A 19,837-nucleotide genomic window follows, 5' to 3' on the forward strand; every position below is an offset into this window, starting at 1 on the left:
GGTAATCATACATCTTCCTTCTCCTCATTTTCTCATACCTGTAGCATAGCATATTACACAATATTTGGTACAAAACAAAGCATAAATATAAGATTTGTACAAAGTTCAACAATTGTGCTTACAACAACCATTGTTCAACATAGTTTCAATAGACAACAGCATAATCACAGACAAATTTGAAAGACAGTACCCCATCAATGCACTTGTGGTACTGCCGTCATGAGATGGTGCTTGCAGCTCTTGTGATAAGGGGGGTTCGATGTAAAGCGGGCCGACTTGGAGCAGAAGAGGCACCACAAGACACTAATTTCTACTGCCTATATTTTTACAAATAAATTCATAGAGTTTTGTCAACATGACCACGATTCACAATCTTAGCAATGGAAGATCAAAAACATAACGAAATGAATTCTTTTACAAGTGAAATTTCATAATTATTTCACTTAGTATTGTCTGCATTTTTTGCTATAGGTACACTTTTCTTCATAAGTAAGAGAGATTCCTAGTTAAATTTTGCACAGCATACAATACATACTTAAAGCTGTATGAAATATCATCGATTAAACGTGTACTGGCAATAGCAGCGTCAATTCACGATGAATGACTGCTAGTTAGACGCATGTACAGCCTGTGTAGAATCAGTGAATGTGCTGTCCATTTATATACGGGGTAGGTATGCTAATGTCTGACTTTGAATTAGGGAAGTCTGTGATGACCTGGACGCTCATCACGAGCATTTTGGAATGCACGACTTGTTGAGTGTTCGAGGAGCGCTGTGGTGAGTGCCTTCGTCATGTGGCGAAACCAAGGTGAATCTATGTGTTGGGCGGCCAACCCTCATTACATATCTCTAACGTTGTAGGCTGGGCAGACTGGTAGAACATGACAGACGGTGCAGGCTACAAGTGTGTCTGAACACACAGTGCGCTGAAGACACCTAACAGTGTGCCCCTGCAGCTGACGACCCATACATTTGCCAATGTTAACACCACGATATCAGCAACTATGACCGATATGGGCACTTGACCATTAGCAGCTCCTGGACACCTATGCTGTGGGACAGAGACAAACTGGCGCTGGTCCCATTGTGCTCTAGGGAAATTCACGTTGACATTCATAGGTCCAGTACAGATTGTGCAAGACACCATGATGGCCAACAAGTATTATGCCCTGGTTCCAGACCACATACTCCCCTTCATGAGGATCATGTTTACAGATGGCAGTGACATTTTTCAACCAGGTAATGCGCCATATCACAAGGAATGGAAGTGATGGAGTATTTCGAGGAACAGAGTGGCGAGTTTCAATTAATGTGCTTGCCCCACAACTCACCAGATGGGAATGTGATCAAACAATTCTGGGATATGCCTCGACTTGTCGTAAGAGCTCATTCCCCAGGCAGGAATTATTGGGAATTAGGTGCCTTGTGTGGGCAGTGTGGTGCCAATTTCCTTCCAGACTATGATATGTCACTGCTGCTATCCATTCCAAAGGTGAACATATCAGCTGTTACATAGGTGATTATAGTGTTCTGGCTGATGAGTGTTTATGTTTTAGTCTCCAGTGTTATCTTACACAAGTGAGCTGTGTCAGGAACTGAAAACAAGTCATGCTAAAAACTTGTAGAATGGTGTAGAGATCCCTTATATCTTTGCCACATCGAACGTAACAGTTAATGAAAGGGAAAACTTTATACGAGACCTACAACTTCTGCTTCGTCAAAAACGTAAAATAGCGACATTCGATTTCTTGACTTTATCACTTGGCTAACTGCTTAACATGTCGCGCTGTGACTGTGGACAGTCTACACGTTAAGTGGCTGAACTCACCGCAGGAGAGAGATGGCGATGTCATCAGGCTGGGGAGTCGTCTGGGGAGAGGTGGGAGGCACAGCTGTGGCTGGCCTCCGGCCGTCGTCGCTGTGGCCACTGTGCGGCTGTGAGGAGGGGCCGGTCCTGCTCTCTCCAGCGCTTGGCGTGCTGCACAGAACGAACACTGCTTCCAGAAGGGTTTCCACGTCGAGTCCAGTGGGCAGATTACCACAGACTGTACAGCTGAGGTACTGTCCACACACAGATAATAGAACACACACTGCCAACGACAGTAGTGGCCCACGTAAGGTGAATGAAAGCATTCAGGTAATCATTCATCTTCCTTCTCCTCATTTTCTCATACCTGTAGCCTAGCATATTACACAATATTTGGTACAAAATAAAGCATAAATATAAGATGTGTACAAAGCTCAACAACTGTGCTTACAACACCAATTGGTCAACATAATTTCAACAGACAACAGCGTAAATCACAAAAAAAATTTGAATGACAGTAAGCCTTAAATGCGCTTAATGTGGTACTACCATCATGAGATGGTGTTTGTAGCTCGTATGTTAAGCGGGTTGGACGTCAAACGGGCCGATATGGAGCAGAAGAGGCACCACAAGATACTAAATTCTACTCTCTATATTTTTACAAATAAATTCATAGAATTTTTGTCAGTATGACCAGGGTTCTCAATCATAGCAGTGAAAGATCAAAAACATAACGAAATAAATTTTTTTTTACATGTGTAACTTTATAATTTTTTCACTTACTATTGGCTATAGGTACACTTTTCTTCATAAGTAAGAGAGATTCTTCGATTAATTTTGCACAGCATACAATCCATACATAAAGGTGTATGAAATTCTAGATTTTATTTAATTTACAAGAAAATGAATGACCTGTTACATTTTAAACTTCATGTTTAGAAACAAACTCAAATTTTATAGTTAATTATCTCAAACTTTACCACAGTTTTTAATAGAGATGGAAAATTCTAGAGTTTTGCATTAAGGAGTTTGTGTTTAATAAGGATACCACGTTGGAAAAGGAATGGGATATTTATTTTGGATGTTACATGTACCTGAGAACAGAAATTTGTGTTTTGCAGAAAATGGCCATTAAAGTTTCTGGCTGCATTTGGCATCTTTTAGAACTGATCAGCACCATAAAGAGGTGTTTTCCCATTTTGTAAATCAGTTTTCGTCTTTTCCACATTCCTCCACTTCCAAAAATGATTTACGTGCTTTCACTACACGCTCTCTGTTTGTCACATATAAAGCTTTCATGCAGTTCGCTTTGCCCTTGATTCCCATTTTCTCTAAAGTACATATCCGGCTTTGCACACCATCATTAAAACATGTAACTGCATCATAAACACCAACAGCAAGTGCATCTCTTCCACATAAAAATTTGTTTTTGCTATCTTTTCCATACCCATTCATTAAAGCTTTCATTGGGGTTTGGGTGCCGCCATCAAGACATTTCTTCTATGTCAATAGTCCTTTGTTACACGTATATCCATCTCTGGCGCAAATATAAACATTCGAATTCTACACAGTGAAATACACGTATGTATGACAGCAGATGTCTGTGGTAAGGGGTGTAGTGCTCCATCTTGGTACACGTAGGACCAAATAGCGTGCCTTATAATCACTGAAATATATTTGTTTTATACATAAAACTATTCAGAAAGATGTACTCTACAAAACAGACATATTTTCGAAAAGTCGATTTTTAAAAAAATTTTGACTTCCTACCCGCTTAGAAGACATGAATCGGACTATAGGGGGAAGAAATTGGAGACAGGTATCTGAAAATCTCTTTGGGTTCTTTCGTCGCTGTTGTCTGTCAGAATGATGCGAAAATAATCCCAGAACACGAAGAAATTGGATATAAATGAAGAAGGAGTTGAATTATGCCAGTGATATGATGTTGTGCAAGGTTGTTAGTCTGTGGGATGTCGCTTCCGAACATTATTGATGGCCCAAAACAACACAAGGACCGCAACGCTCTCGTGACGCGATACCACATGGAGAATGGCTCCAGTTCCGCCCTGGGGCCACGATGACGACAGCCTAAGTCGCCAGCTGCCCCAGGCGTCGCGTCGCCCCCTGGGTAAACGGCAGACAGCCCGGCGGCTGCATCGGGGGTCACCACTGGGTGAGGCGAACGCTGCGCCGAAAACTGGAGTCAACCTATATGTCGGTGTACAGCGAGAGAAATTCGAAAGCGCAGAACTGCTCCTTTGCCAAGCAGACTACTGTCACAAGGGACGTCATTTCCGCCTCGCCGCTCGCTACTCGCCATCAAAGACAACTGAGGCGTCAGGTATTTATCGTATAGTGAAAAAGTTGATGTATGAGTACTAGAAGTAGACATATAACATGTAGGGATTAATTCTTGTCACTTTACTGTTCCATCAAGTCGTTAGACTTCCACGAGTCTTAGACAGAGTTCTCGTACGCCATTACGGAGTAATAGCAGCACTGCGAGTTTTTTCTGTATTGTGGTATTTTAATGCTTCACAAGGAGGTGACAAAATAGCCAAATACAGTATGTCTACAAGGTATAATGTCGTTGATAAATGTTGCATAATATGAAACGAATGAGGTACGATAGAAGACAGTTACCGAATTTTCAGATGTTTAAGTGAATTTTGCCCACTCACGGTGAATAGAAAGAAACGCTTGCTACTTACTTTCACGTTCCATGCATCAAATTGCACGATAGATCGTCATGTCGTGGAATGAGTCATTTTAGATTCAAATTGCCAGTTAATTTATACGTCTATTTGTACTCTAAACAACACCATACAATTGCTATTCTTTTTCCCCTAAATGGTAACAAGAAATACAGATTGAGTTATCAGTTCCCACCCATAACCTTTTACACATTACAAACATAGAAAGTCTCCTACAGAGTAGAAGGAATCCTCAAGCAGAAAATTTTTCAATTTATTTCCTAGTTTTACCATACTGTCTGTTAGACATTCTATATCACAGGGTAGGTTGTCAAAATTTTTTGTTCAAACCTTAATGGCAACCTAAAGAAAACCTTAATGTTCAGTAATGAATGTAATTTTTTCTTCTATTATTGCAATCATGTACCTCAAGGTTCCTTTTGAACTGTAGTAGATTATTTACAACAAGCTTCATGAGGGAATAAATATACTGTGAAGCAGTAGTCAGTAGGCCCAACTCCTTAATCAGATGGTTACAAGACGATCGCGAGTGAGCGCGACATATTATTGTTACAACTCGTTTTTGGGCAATGAGGACCTTATTTCTTAAAGATGAATTACCCCAGAACATTATTCCATATGACATTGCTGAATGAAAAGAAGCAAAATATGTCAACTTACTGATTTATCTCTATTCTAAAATGGCTCTGAGCACTATGCGCTTAACTTCTCAGAACTTAGAACTAAATAAACCTAACTAACCTAAGGACATCACACACATCCATGCCCGAGGCAGGATTCGAACTTGCGACCATAGCGGTCGCTCGGCTCCAGACTGTAGCGCCTAGAACCGTATGGTCACTCCGGCCGGCTATCTCTTTTCTAAATTTGCTATGATTCTAAGTGCAAATGTAGTTAAACTAAGTTTTTTTAGGAGTTCCCGAATTTATGTTTTTCCAATTAAAATTCTCATCAATATGGACACCTAAGTATTTTAAAAATTTGCACCCTATGTTTACTTCACCACCATGTCTTACACTTATCACTGATGCAGTACCCCCCAGAGCTGCAGAACTGTATATAATGTGTCTTTGTGAAATTCAGTGTGAGACAATTTGCAGAAAACCAAACAATGATAATTTTAAGAACTTTGTTTACCATTTCTTCCAGTTCTGTATTAATACTGAGAGTGATAACAATACTGTTGTCATCTGCAAAAAGAACTAATTCTGCTTGCTGTACATTAGGCGGTAGATCATTAACATATATGAGAAACAGTAGTGAACCTAAGATTGAGCCTTGGGGAACCCCATATGTGATTTCCACCCAGCCAGAATTATGTCCCTGAATTCTGTTGGTTGAGTTACTACTAAATACAGCTTTTTCCAACCTTTTGGTTAGATATCATAAGACTGACTACACCATCAACCCTACAAAATTTATCTAGCAGTATACTATGATTTACACCATCAAATGCCTTGGATAGACCACAGAAAATACCCACCTGTACTGTTTTGTTATTTACTGCTTGTACTATCTGGTGTGTGAACATTTAAATGGCATTCTCAGTAGAGCACCCCTTCTGAAAGGCAAACTGTGATTTGATGACAATATTATTGTTGCCAAGGTGAGATAATCTTCTACAATACATCACCTTCTCAAAAATTTAGGTAAATGATAGAAGCAGTGAAACAGGTCGGTAGTTTCTGATGTCTCTCTTATCTGTGAAATAAAAGGTGTCACATTCAAATTCAAAACTGAACGCTATTCAGTCTGTCAATCCAAAGAAGAGTGAAATACACCGTTTGAAACAAGTGTACTGTCACAAGTCACTGTTTCAGAATATATAATTCGATGCATGACGGATAAATTGAAGCAATCCGAAAAAGCGGTGAGATGTCATTGTGGCTTCTTACACAAACACGCCATCAGCTGCAGTGTAACTGATCAAGGTTTCAAATCTCCATGACTGGTAGACTGGACACCACAGCACGTATATATAATGCCTGTGAACAGTGTCAGATGTTGTGTGATACTCGTGAAGGATACAGAGACACTTTCTACGCATGCGTTATCTGCAGCTAACATAATTTGGAAGCTGCTCCACTCTTGATCTCCAGTTGCATGGCTGGTCTAATTGTGCAGTAATAAGATTTTGGGGATTTAGATGTTATAATGTAGCAGTGTTGAATCGCACATGACCATGAGGGCAGGCATTATCGTTGTCAAGGTGACAGTCTATCACGTCTGGTCAGGACAAAGGAAGAATGCCATATTGCACACTGGGCTCACAGTGACTCCTTTACAACTGTACCTACCATCTGAGTCCAAATAATGGTCTTTTATCAGCAATGTGTTATCCTGTACTTTGGTTCAGAGATTCATTTATTGGTTTATTTATTTATTTATGTCATTTTCTCAATACCCTCTCGGGTGGAACAGCGATCATTGCAATTTATAACTAACAGACTCATTAGCCAGAACATTATGATCACCTATCATCGATTAAACGTGTACTGGCAATAGCGCCTTCACTTCACAAGGAATGACTGCTAGTCCGACGCATGCACAGTCGATGTAGGATCAGCAAATGTGCTGTCCATCTGTAGATGGGGAAGGTATGCTATATGTCTCAGTTTGAAGGTGGGAATTTTATGACGACCTGAACGCTCATGACGAGCTTTTCGGAATGCACGACTTGTTGAGTGTTCGAGGAGCGCCATGGTGAGTGCCTTCGACATGTGGCGAAACCAAGGTGAAACTATGTCCAGACATCATGGGGTTGGGTGGCCAACCCTCATTACATATTGCGAATGTTGTAGGCCAGGCAGACTGGTAGAACGCGACAGACGGTGCAGGCTACAAGTGTGTCTGAACACACAGTGCCCTCAAGACTCCTAACAGTGTGCCCCTGCAGCTGACATCCCATACATTTGCCAATGTTAACACCATGACATCAGCAACTATGACTGAAATGGGCACTTGACCATTAGCAGCTCCTGGGCACCTATGCTGTGGGACAGAGACAAACTGGCGCTGGTTCCATTGTGCTGTAGGGAAATTCACCTTGACGTTCATAGGTCCAGTAGAGATTGTTCAAGGCACCATGATGGCCAACAAGTAATATACACTAGTTTCAGACCACATACTCCTCTTCATAAGGATCATGTTTCACGATGGCAGTGGCGTTTTTCAACCAGGTAATGCACCATATCACAAGGAATGGAAGTGATGGAGTATTTCGAGGAACAAAGTGGCGAGTTTCAATTAATGTGCTGGTCCCACAACTCACCAGATGGGAATGCGATAGAACACATCTGGGATGTGCCTCGACGTGGCGTAAGAGCTCATTCCTCTGGTGAGGAATTATTGGGAATTAGGTGGCTTGTGTGGGCAGTGTGGTGCCAATTCCCTTCCAGACCATGATGCGTCACTGCTGCTATCCGTTGCAAAGGTGGACATATCAGGTATTACATAGGTGATTATAATGTTCTGGCTGATGAGTGTTTATGTTTTAGTCCTTAGTAGCAGTTTTCATTTAGCCTAATGGTTACTGGTTTTGGTACACAATAGCACCTCCGGACATCCTCTGCCATGCTCTTGGGAAACTACTAGGTACCTCAAATATGTCAAGCTTGTTTTTCTCTTATTTCTTTCTTATTTTGAACATTATAATATGGTATGTCAAAAATAAAGATTTTCGCTGTCCTTATTTCTGTCTACTAGTATGCCCCAACATTTATATGGATATCGATGTGGTGCTCTACATAGTGGCATTCGTTATTTCAAATCATCTTGCCTAATTTTCCTATTTCATATTACATATTGCTATTAACACTACAATGATAACTGATACTGTAATTGCAGTAATAAGCAATATAACTCTTACAACTATTGAAAACCTCTATAAATACTACATCACCATGAACTTCCTCTAGAAGCTACAACTGCTACTGTTACTACTATGTTACTACTGACACTTGTTACTAATATTAACACTAATACAAATACTTATACTGCAGTTACAAAAGATAACATTATATTTTCTGACTCAGAGAGAAAGGTTACTAACGTACTGACTTGTATAGCTTTGCTCTTTCCATGTACAGTAGTCTAAGGTGGACGCACATACACATGCAATTTATTAGAAGGTGGGATCAAATAAAAGCAGTCAGAGATTAGAGTTCTATAGTACAAAGCAGTACAACAGAGGAAAGTAAATGCAGCACTAAGATGACTCTATCAGCTGTTGAAAATGACCACCATTCATCTCTTGATGCTTTTGGGCCCTGGTCGGTAGGTTGCTGAAGGCCGATCGAAGGTTGGATGTTTGAATTGCTGCAGACTCATCTGAAGTGTTCTGCTGCAGTTCTTGATGACTGTGAGGGTTGTTGTGATTGACTCTGCTCTTGAGGGCTCTCGTGCAGTGTAATAACACACTGACAGATCAGGTGACAAAGGTGGCCAGGTAGGGCCCCAACCAGACTGACCTAGGCTAACAACTGTGAATCATGAAATTGTGTACCTGTGATCAAAGGTTCAGCTTGCTGTATGACCAGTTGCTCCATCTTCTTGGAAGTAACTGAACGCCTTTCCCTCCACCATTAATGCTGCCACAAATAGCTCCCAAATGTTGGCAATGTGATGGGCAAAGTCAGCAGCTGATTGAAGAAGGTGAAACCGGTAATGCTGCGTGCAGACCTTGCACACCAAAATCCAACCTTATGATCGTGCAAAGGTGTTTCGTGAAAGTTCTGCTGACTCTCTGCTACCCAGGACCTATGATTCTGTTAGTTGACGTAACAACTCATCGGAAATTAGTCTCCATCAGACATAAAGAAAAGATCCATGTCCAAGCCATTCATTGTTATTTCAGTGAATGGACATCCACAAATGTGGAGGTGGTTAGGAACATCTGCTGGTTTTAATGCACGACCAACAGACATGCGATAGGGACATACAGGGTGGTCCATTGATAGTGATCAGGCCAAATATCTCACGAAATAAGCATCAAACGGAAACACTACAAAAAGAGATACTCGTCTAGCTTGAACTGGGGAAACCAGATGGCGCTATGGTTGGCCCGTTAGATGGCGCTGCCATAGATCAAACGGATATCAACTGCGTATTTTTAAATAGGAACCCACATTTTTTATGACATATTAGTGTAGTACGTAAAGAAATATCAATGTTTTAGGTGGACCACTTTTTTCGTTTTGTGATAGATGGCGCTGTAATAGTCACAAACGTACAAGTACGTGGTATCACGTAACATTCCACCAGTGCGGACGGTATTTGCTTCGTCATGCATTACCCATCTTAAAATGGACCGTTTACGAATTGCGGAAATTGTCGATATCTTGTTGATATATGGCTATTGTGATCAAAATGCCAAATGGGTGTGTGCTATGAATGCTGCTCGGTATCCTGGACGAAATTATCCAAGGGTCCGGACCGTTCGCCGGATAGTTAGCCTACGTTATTTAAGGAAAGTGTTCAGCCACATGTGAAACGTCAACGACGACCTGCAACAAATGATGATGCCCAAGTAGGTGTTTTAGCTGCTGTCGCGGCTAATCCGCAAATCAGTAGCAGACCAATTGCGCAAGAAACGGGAATCTCTAAAACGTCGGTGTTTAGAATGCTACATCAACATCGATTGCACCCATTCCATATTTCTGTCCACCAGGAATTGCATGGTGACGACTTTGAACGTCTTGTACAGTTCTGCCCTGGGCACAAGAGAAATTACGGGATGATACTATAAGATGTTTCACTGCATTACAGAATGGCGATGTACTTCCAACATTATGGATGTCTGGCACATAGCTCGCGTACGGTTGAAGCGGTATTGAATAGCATATTTCATGACAGGTGGATTGATGGTCGAAGCACTATACCATGGCCCGCATGTTCACCGGATGTGACGTCCACGGATTTCTTTCTGTGGGGAAAGTTGATGGACATTTTTTATCGTGATCCACCGACAACGCCTGACAACATGCGTCAGCGCATTGTCAATGAATATGCAAACATTACGGAAGGCGAATTACTCGCTGTTGAGAGGAATGTCGTTACACGTATTGTCAAATGCATTGAGGTTGACAGACACCATTTTGAGCATTTATTGCATTAATGTAGTATTTACAGGTAATCATGCTGTATCAGCATGCGTTTTCAGAAATGATAAGTTCACAAAAGTACATGTATCGCATTGGAGTAACCGCAATAAAATGTTTAAACGTACTTATGTTCTGTATTTTAATTTAAAAAAACTACCTGTTGCAAACTGTTCATCTAAAATTGTGAGCCATATGTCTGTGACCATTACAGCGCTATCTATCACAAAGTGAAAAAAGTGGCCTAACTAAAACGTTCATATTGCTTTACGTACTACACGAAAATGTAATAAAAAATGGGGGTCCCTATTTAAAAAACACGCAGTTCATATCCGTTTGACCTATGGCAGAGCCATCTAGCGGACCAACCATAGCGCCATCTAGTTTCCCCCTTCAAGCTAGACAAGTTTTTTCATTTGACGCTTATTTCGTGAGATATTTGGCCCAGTCAATCAATGGACCACCCTGAATATGCAGGTCTGCATAATCAGTGTGACATCCTGGCCTCTTGTGACAGGTGTTGGATTGATTTGGTAGGTCTCTGAAACATTTTATGGCGCACTGCAGCCATGTTTTGTGGTGTGCAGGACAGTTAAGGCTTTTTTTTTTACTGGTTCAAAACAGATCCTGTTTGACAGCACTTTCGGATTAAGCATTGCATAGGACTCGTTGTTCACACTTTAACACCACTAAATTTCGCAGAAAACAACTGACCATATCGTTTCCATGACTTCGTTCTCACATAACTTTTCACAACGAACGCCTGCTGCTCCACTGAGAGTACCATCGCCCCCTTTGCTCTGCTCCACTCACACTGGCACAGCCCGCACTACAATCTGGACTGATGTGGATCACGTGGAGGATCACATGGCGTGCATGTCACAGGGTGTGGCTACATGCATATAGTCACGTGCAATCGTATTCATTCTCCCAGGCCACTTCCATTTGCTCCACCCTGTACTAACAGAAGTATCTAGGGTCTCTCTAGGTTTGGAGCCAGATTGGTCACGCTATCATGTCCGGCAATATTTTACTGCCTCGAGACAGCATTGCAACCAATCAAAGTGTATCACTTGTATTTCACTCATTTTTCTAATCTTCTTAGATACCCTCGTGGTCAGCGCTTAACACTTTTGTTATTGGACCAGCCAATCGTAGTAATGTATTGTTTGGTTCACAGTCCCTAAGACCATGAACATGTCTTCATCGTCCCTGCATTGGTGTTAGAGACCACTAGCAGATGGACTATGGAATTATTCAGCCACGTGTAGCTGTCATTACTACCAACACAAAAAAGACTTCTATTGGAGTGATTCTGTCAATATAATGCATAGACTACTCACATTACAGCAATGAATCACATTTTGTACTGGCCCAGATGAGCATCGTCAGGCACTATGGCGGCGACCTTGGTCGCATTCTTTCTGTTTTCTGGAGACATGCAGCAGTGTTACTTCTGGGGTCATGGTATGTGGATGCGCTGGGGATGAACTCAGCTCAAGACTCATAGTGACTGAGGACGCTGTTGGCACAATGGTATGCCACTGCCATCCCATGTCCCTGTTTGCTACCTCTCATGCAACAGTATTGTGACATCAACAATCAACAGGAAAATGCTCACCCACACATGGGATGTATCTCCATAAATTGTCTGCCTGATGTTGAAATACCCCCATGTCCCGAAAGACATCCAGATCTAACATGTCGGGTGTCAACCCATCGCAGTGCTAGTAACAGCGATATCAAGGACGAGTTGCAACGATTATGGCCCACTTTCCCTCAGGAGAGGATAAAATGACTTTAAGATTTACTTCCCAACAGAACCAACGCATGTTCCCGGTAAGTGTGGTTGCAATGCCAAACTATAAATGGGTTCATACCACTAAGTTCTGTGTAAATTTGACTCGATTTTTCAATGACTGATATAATGTCACATACTGTATCAACATGTGAAGTATCTTTTCGTTTCGTCAGCCCTTCCGAATACTTCAGTTCTTGTTGATGCAATGTATATTTAAACATTACATCATACTCTTACGTGGAAGTTATCTTTCTAGTCTTACATGCTTCACTTTCTCCAGACTCTACCTTTCTCTTTTGCAGCTGATAAAGTCCATAAATTTATGTTCATGTATGATACTCATATAGCAATGCACCACCAACCTACTTCCACATCCATTCCCTTCAAGATTAATTTGGGAGATAAATAACCAACATTTTCTGCAATAAGGAAGTCAGTACCAAGACTAAGTTATCTGTGCACCGTTCAATCTCTCGACCAACTTTGTTGTATGGGAGCGAAAGCTGGGTGGATTCAGGTTACCTTATCAACAAGGTTGAGGTTATGGATATGAAAGTAGCTAGCATGAGTGCAGGTACTAGTAGATGGGAACAATGGCAGGAGGGTGTCCACAATGAGGAAATCAAAGAAAAACTGGGAATGAACTCTATAGATGTAACTGTCAGGGCGAACAGGCTTAGATGGTGGGGTCATGTTACACGCATGGGAGAAGCAAGGTTACTCATGGGTTTAGCAGTAGATGGTAGGAGGAGTCGGGGCAGACCAAGGAGAAGTTACTCGGATTCGGTTAAGAACGATTTTGAAGTAATAGGTTTAACATCAAAAGAGGCACAAATGTTAGCACTGAATAGGGGATCGTGGAGGAATTTTATAAGGGGGCTAAGCTCCAGACTGAACGCTGAAAGGCATAATCAGTAATAAATGATGATGATGATGAAATAACCAACACTGAAACTAGATGCTCCATCCGCTGCATTAATATATATAGAAACTCTGGAAAAGAATTTTAGCTTAGGAAACAATCCCCATACTACTACACTGAATGAACATTTAGCATAAAAATAATCTACACCGTCAGTCCAGATTAATAAGTGGAAAGTCAAAGTCCTGATATTAAATCTCGAAAGTGAACGCCATTTTCTCTCTGAATCCAAAGAAAGATGTCGATTCCGATTAACACAATAAGTTTACTGTTAACCATCACCATCTCTGCTTTTTAGAAACTAAAATTCGATTTTTTCACCATAACACTTCGCTAACGCCACCCTCCTCTAATTTGTTTAAAGATATGCTTATGTAGTGACAGAACTCACGACATGCCACAGACGGGGGCTGAGTGGGCACCTGTGGTCTGCACAGCTGTGACGGTCCGGCCTCAGTCGCTGTGCTCACTGTGTGGCTGTATATTAGGGGTTGGTCCTGCTGTGTCCAGTGGCTGGCCCACAGTGCCGATGTAGACTGTTTCGATACATGTATTCACACAGGGACCACAGGGCAGCTATCCATCCACAGATAATGGGACCAATACAGCCAAAGGCAACAGTGGCTCAACTAACCCATTAAGATAAATGACTGACTATTGAGACAATCAGTTTACACGCTGCTTCTCTTGAGTTCCTCATACTAGCAGTTTAACATACCAAGTTACAGTCACTCAGAAGTTAGATTGGCAAAACTTTTAAATGTACTTAATTGGCTACTACGTCCATCAGATGGTGTTCGTAGGTCATATGCTACAGACTGGGCGGTAGGGGGAACATACAGTAAATATGATGACAGATACTTCTGAAATGACCGGGGAAGGAAATTCAGAGAAAAATGTAGCACAGTATTTGTCATATTACGAAGCTACTGCAGTAAAAATTTAACTTCCATTAAAACCTTTATCCCAGAATTGAAACTTCGGCCAAAAGATTTATTTGATTCACACTGGCCAATGACTACTCACACGGAACAGGTGAACGTTGAATGGTACCTGACTGGGAGGCTGAACGAGTCTATGAGTATGATCAGTAAAATAAGCAGACACGTTAATTATATAATATATATTTACACCTAAGGGCTGATCACAGGTTGTCACTCACTGAAATCAAGAATTTTGTTTCTTTACTGTGTTCAGTGTAATGATATTCATCAGACTGTGATTAGTGTGTGTGTGTGTGTGTGTGTGTGTTATATTAGTGCATAATAATGTAAATATAAGTGCAATGCACAGTCAAAGTAACTATGCTACATATGCCAGATGATGGAAATTTGTATATAGTGTGATAACGAGTGAACAAGTTGTGGTTGGTGTTTGGACGACGTGCAATTTACAAGTGGTGCTTATGAAGTAAGTGTTGTCACGGAAAAAGACAAGCATTTCCAGAGCTCTGCAAACAATGCTACATGTAGCAGCGGTGTTCAATGGCAGTAACTGTTTGGAGATACGTGTATGAAATGAGAACTATGTTACTGAAGATGTGGCAGTTTCTACTTTTGGCTCTTGTAGTTGTGTGTGTATGTGTGTTTTTCTGTGTGTGTCTGTGTGGGTGAGTGTGTTGGTTAACGTTTGTGATTTCTCACGAAGAAACTGGACGATGAATTTACGATTGACATAAGAAGAGAGGCTTCATGTCTATGCACGTAACGTGGATGGATACTTGTGTGTGAACTGGTTGTCATGGTAAGCAGATGAATAGGTACAATGCAATAGTGTACATAGCTTGAGGCAATGAAGAAGATACTGGTTAGGTCTTGTGACATGCACGCTATTTAAGTTAAGAAGTGGATTTCCCAACTTTACTTCTAAATAATTCAGATAGAATTACATATTTAAGGTTAATGTGTAAATAATAGGCATCTTGAAAACATGGCTGTGGCGATAAGCATTTTCATTCAAACATTGATTTTCGTTTATAATTATGGAATACACTTCTGTAACAATAAAAGTAAATGAGAAATGAATCATTGAATGTAAGGATTATTATGTGAAGGATATGAATTCCAGTTTTTGAAGCAGCTCAATAAGTGGTGCATAAATATTCAGCTATATCTAAAAATAAAAGTAATTACTAGTCAGTAGCATTATAGTGAGTATTTATAATGTGATCATAAAATGGAATAGAAAGATATAAAGATCTCTTTCATTTTGACGTGGTTGGGGATGGACCAATAATTGGAACAGGTCAGAAAAGGAAAACACTAAGTTCTACCAGAAGAAAACACTGCAAGACTAATATTTACAAAAGCCACAGGGAAAATTAAGCAAAGAATGGTTAGTAGATATTTGACAGGCCTTCCTCTAAGAGCCAAGTACGGAGTTTTCACACAAAAAAGCGCCTTCCTTTTTGTGTTGCACAAGGGAGTACACTGAAGTATGGCAATATCACGAGAAACAACAGACTAGAAGTGGGAAGGAAATGTGAAGGAAGACAGAGCATTATGCAGGACTGCCTGAAGCGGCAGAGCTGTTGTGAAACCCTGTCGCCTTTCTTGTGAGGTGGTCATGTGCTGTTCAAGAATTATGTTTTTATATCACCTTCTTTAAGAGAAATTTTCCGTATATGCTCCGATTGAGAATGACATATTCCTTAGAGCTTAGTAAACTTCAAAAACGTTTTTTCTAATTCCCCTCGAATAGTTCGTTAGAGTTGATGAATTTTGTTACAGAAATTGTCAGCGAATCCCACATATATATCTAGAAAGTAAAAGGGAGATACAAAACACACAAAACTGTTGTACTGATTTGGGTGTAGCGACTAATGCGACTGACTACTCCACTACAACGAAGATTTCAGGATTTACAGAATGGAAACGTCACGAATAGGGAATTTAAAATACGTTGCTGCACACCTCGAACTGTGCTGCAGCATTCTAAGATACATTATGTGATCAAAAGTATCCAAACACCTGGCTGAAATTGAATTACAAGTTCGTGGCGCCCTCTGTAGGTAATGCTAGAATACAATATGGTGTCGGCCGACCATTAGCCTTGATGACAGCTCCTACTCTCGCAGACATACGTTGAATTAGGTGCCGGAAGGTTTATTGGGGAATGCCAGCCCATACTTCATGGAGTGGTGCACTGAGGAGAGGTATCTTTGTCAATCGGCAAGGCCTGACACGATGTTGGTGTTCCAAAACATCACAAGAAGTTCTGCAGGATTCAGGTCAGCGCTCTGTGCAGGCCAGTCCATTACAGGGATGTTACTGAGGTGTAACCACTCCGCCGCAGGCCGCGCATTAAGAACAGGTGTTTGATCGGGTTGAAAGATGCAATCACCACCCACGAACTGCTCTTCATCATAACCACCTCCGAAGTTTACGGTTGGCACTACACACACTGGCAGAAGACGTTCACTAAGCATTCGCCACACCCACTCCCTGCCATCGGATGGCAACATTGTGTACCGTGATTCGTCACTCCACACAACGGAATTCCACGGTTCAGTCGTACAATGTTTACTCTCCTTAAACCAAGCGAGACATTGTTTGCATTTACTGGTATGATGTGTGGCCTATTAGCAGCCACACGACCATGAAATCCGAGTTCTGTCACCTCCCGCCTAACTGCCATACTACTTGCAGTGGATCGTGATGCAGTTTGGAATTCCTATGTGATCATATGGATAGATGTCTGCCTATCACACATTAAGACCCTCTTCAACTGTCTACGGTCTCTGTCGGTCAACAGACGAGGTCGGCCTGTATACTTCTCTGCTGTACGTGTCCCTTCACGTTCCCACTTCACTATCACATCGGAGACAGTGACCTAGGGGTGTGTAGGAGTATGGAAATCTCGCGTACACATGTATGACACAAGTGACACCCAATCACCTGACCACGTTCGAAGTCCATGAGTTCCGCGAAGCGCCCCATTGTGCTCTCTCACGATGTCTAATGACTACTGAGGTCACTGATATGGAGTACCTGGCAGTAGGTGGTAGCGCAATGCACCTAATATGAAAAACGTATGTTTTATGGGGAGTCCGGATACTTTTAACCACATAGTGTAGATGTTTCCCTGGTCCTGGTAAGGAGCGACAGACCTGCTCCGCTTCTTCACCTTCACTTTACACAGTATAACGCCATTTATAGGTATCTCATTCCCAGAAGCAGGGGAGACAACAAACGAGAACAGAGGGTACTTTGAAGGAAGAGGTTTAGGGTAGCATGTACAGCACAGAGAACAGAGCGGGCTTTCCCTAGCTGCCAATAGCACATGTCACTGTGGTGTCTGTCTGTGATCTGAGCAGTCCATCATTGTGTCCATCACTAGAACGTAACCCTGCAGTAGCCACAGCTAATTTTCCTTTTTCTTCAAACATTTCAGGAGCTACGTAAATAACAGCTTGTTGTACTCATGCAATTCAATAGAAATGATAACTGCAAATAGGACCTAAATAATCCACGTAGCTATAGAAATCTTGGCTATTGCATGATTCTCTTCTTGCTGACTTATCTGCCAACAAAAGATTTGATGAAAATGTTATTAGAATTCAACGAAAGCATTGTGAGCCATCAGAAAGTGCTATTTCTATTTCCAGTGTCTGTGTTTATGGCTCTACTGTGAAATGGCCTTCAGACATCCATGCACGTTTGAAGAAACAAGTACTGCTTGAGCTACAGCTGCGTGAAGAACAAGAAACGTATTCACAATCGTGAATACGATGAGACTCCAACTGTACAGTTTACTGGTGATGTCAAAAGCTTGATCTCAGACCTGGACTAGAATCTGAATTTCTCAATGTGCAAGTATGATCGCCGAACAACTTCGTCTATGCGAGGATGCTTCAGTGACCGACCTAAAACTCCACATATCACCGTGAGTTTCCATGTCTTGCTGTAGAACAATCACTGTAACGCCCACTCAGGAAGAAACTTACTTACTGTTGCCACGACCTGTGCCTGGGCATATGAATACTACTTACAGTGCCTGTGTTTAAAAACCTCCTATGGCATGTCCTTCAGACAAGGATGCATGTCTGAAGGAACAGACCCTGCTGCAGTTCACAGCTGTATTTAGCATAAGAAATGTGTTTGCAGTTTAAAATACGATGAGATTCTCACTCTACAATTTACTCATGACATCAGAAGATTTGTGCCAGACTGGGACCCAAACCTGGATTTCCCACTTTATGCGAGCAGTGGCCTTAACAACTTCCAGGATCCAGATTAGAGTGTCAGTATGGAAGAAATTTTACTATTTTGCCAATATATAGGGTAAATCACCTAATGCTTCCTCCAGAAATATTGCGGGTATTGAAAGTGCTATTCATCTGCTGTTTTCATACAGTGGATTGGTAGTCTGGAGCTCGTATTGTTAGCCAATCCATAGATTGTACTAATACCGAGGAAGTGTATTTGTTGTGACAAGATACACTTTTCTAATTAGACCTACTCCTATTGACGTTAATAAACGAAGAGTAGCGTAGTTCAGAATGTCAGTGGTGTTTGTTGCAGGATCCAAGTATGAGTCGTTTACGAGATACCGTATTTGAAATGTTCGACATCGGCACTTGTTTGTGGCATTCAACCTGCTTATTTGCGAAGTACAATGTCTTTATGTTGGCTTACTTCGAGCATGCGTGTTCCTTGAGAGCACTTAGACAAGCTATTCAGTTAGTGTGTGACAATCCAATGCAGACAACGCCGGTATTTGTATGACATACATTATGTGACCAGAGGTATCTGGACACCCCCAGAAACATTCATTTTTCATATTAGGTGCATTGTGCTGATACCTACTGCGAGGTACTCCATATTGGCGCCCTCAGTGGACATTACACACCGTGATACAGCAGAATGGGGCACTCCACGGAACTGACGGACTTCGAATGTGGTCAGGTGATTGATGTCTCACTTGTCATACGTCTGTACGCGAGATTTCCACACTCCTAAACATGCGTAGGTCCGATGTGATAGCGAAGTGGAAACGTGAAGGGACACATACAGCACAAAAGCGTACAGGCCGACCTCATCTGTTGAATGACAGAGACTGCTGACAGTTGAAGAGGGTCGTAATCTGTAATAGGCACACATCTATCCAGAACATCACACGGTAAATCGGAACTGCGTCGGTATCCACTACAAGTGCAATGACAGTTAGACGGGAGGTGACAATACTAGGATTTCATGGTCGAGCGGGTGTTCTTAAGCCACACATCACGATGGTAAATGTCAAATGACGCCTCGCCTGGTGTAAGAAGCGTAAGCATTGGACTATTGAACAGTGGAAAAATGTTGTGTGGAGTGACTAATCATGGTACACAATGTGCCAATCGGATGGAAAGGTGTGGGTATGGCGAATGCCCTGTGAACTCTCTCTGCCAGCATGTGTAGTGGCAACAGTAAAATTCGGAGGCGGTGGTTTTATGATGTGGCCGTATTTGTCATGGAAGGTGCTTGCACCCCTTGTTGTTTTGCGTGGCACTA

At 41.7% G+C, this 19,837-nt stretch overlaps 1 protein-coding gene across 1 annotated transcript in view; it reads right to left on the bottom strand.

Moving 5' to 3' along the window:
• Positions 1–19,837, bottom strand: part of LOC124553284 (poly [ADP-ribose] polymerase tankyrase-1-like) — a 47,607-nt gene that overhangs the window by 16,606 nt on the left and 11,164 nt on the right. Inside the window, exon 3 of the mRNA XM_047127166.1 lies at positions 1,830–1,979. Within this exon, the coding sequence (XP_046983122.1) occupies positions 1,830–1,979 (150 nt within the window). The remainder of the gene's footprint in view (positions 1–1,829; positions 1,980–19,837) is intronic.

The sequence above is a fragment of the Schistocerca americana genome, chromosome 11 (assembly GCF_021461395.2).
Source record: "Schistocerca americana isolate TAMUIC-IGC-003095 chromosome 11, iqSchAmer2.1, whole genome shotgun sequence".
NCBI classification, from domain to species: Eukaryota; Metazoa; Arthropoda; class Insecta; order Orthoptera; family Acrididae; genus Schistocerca; species Schistocerca americana.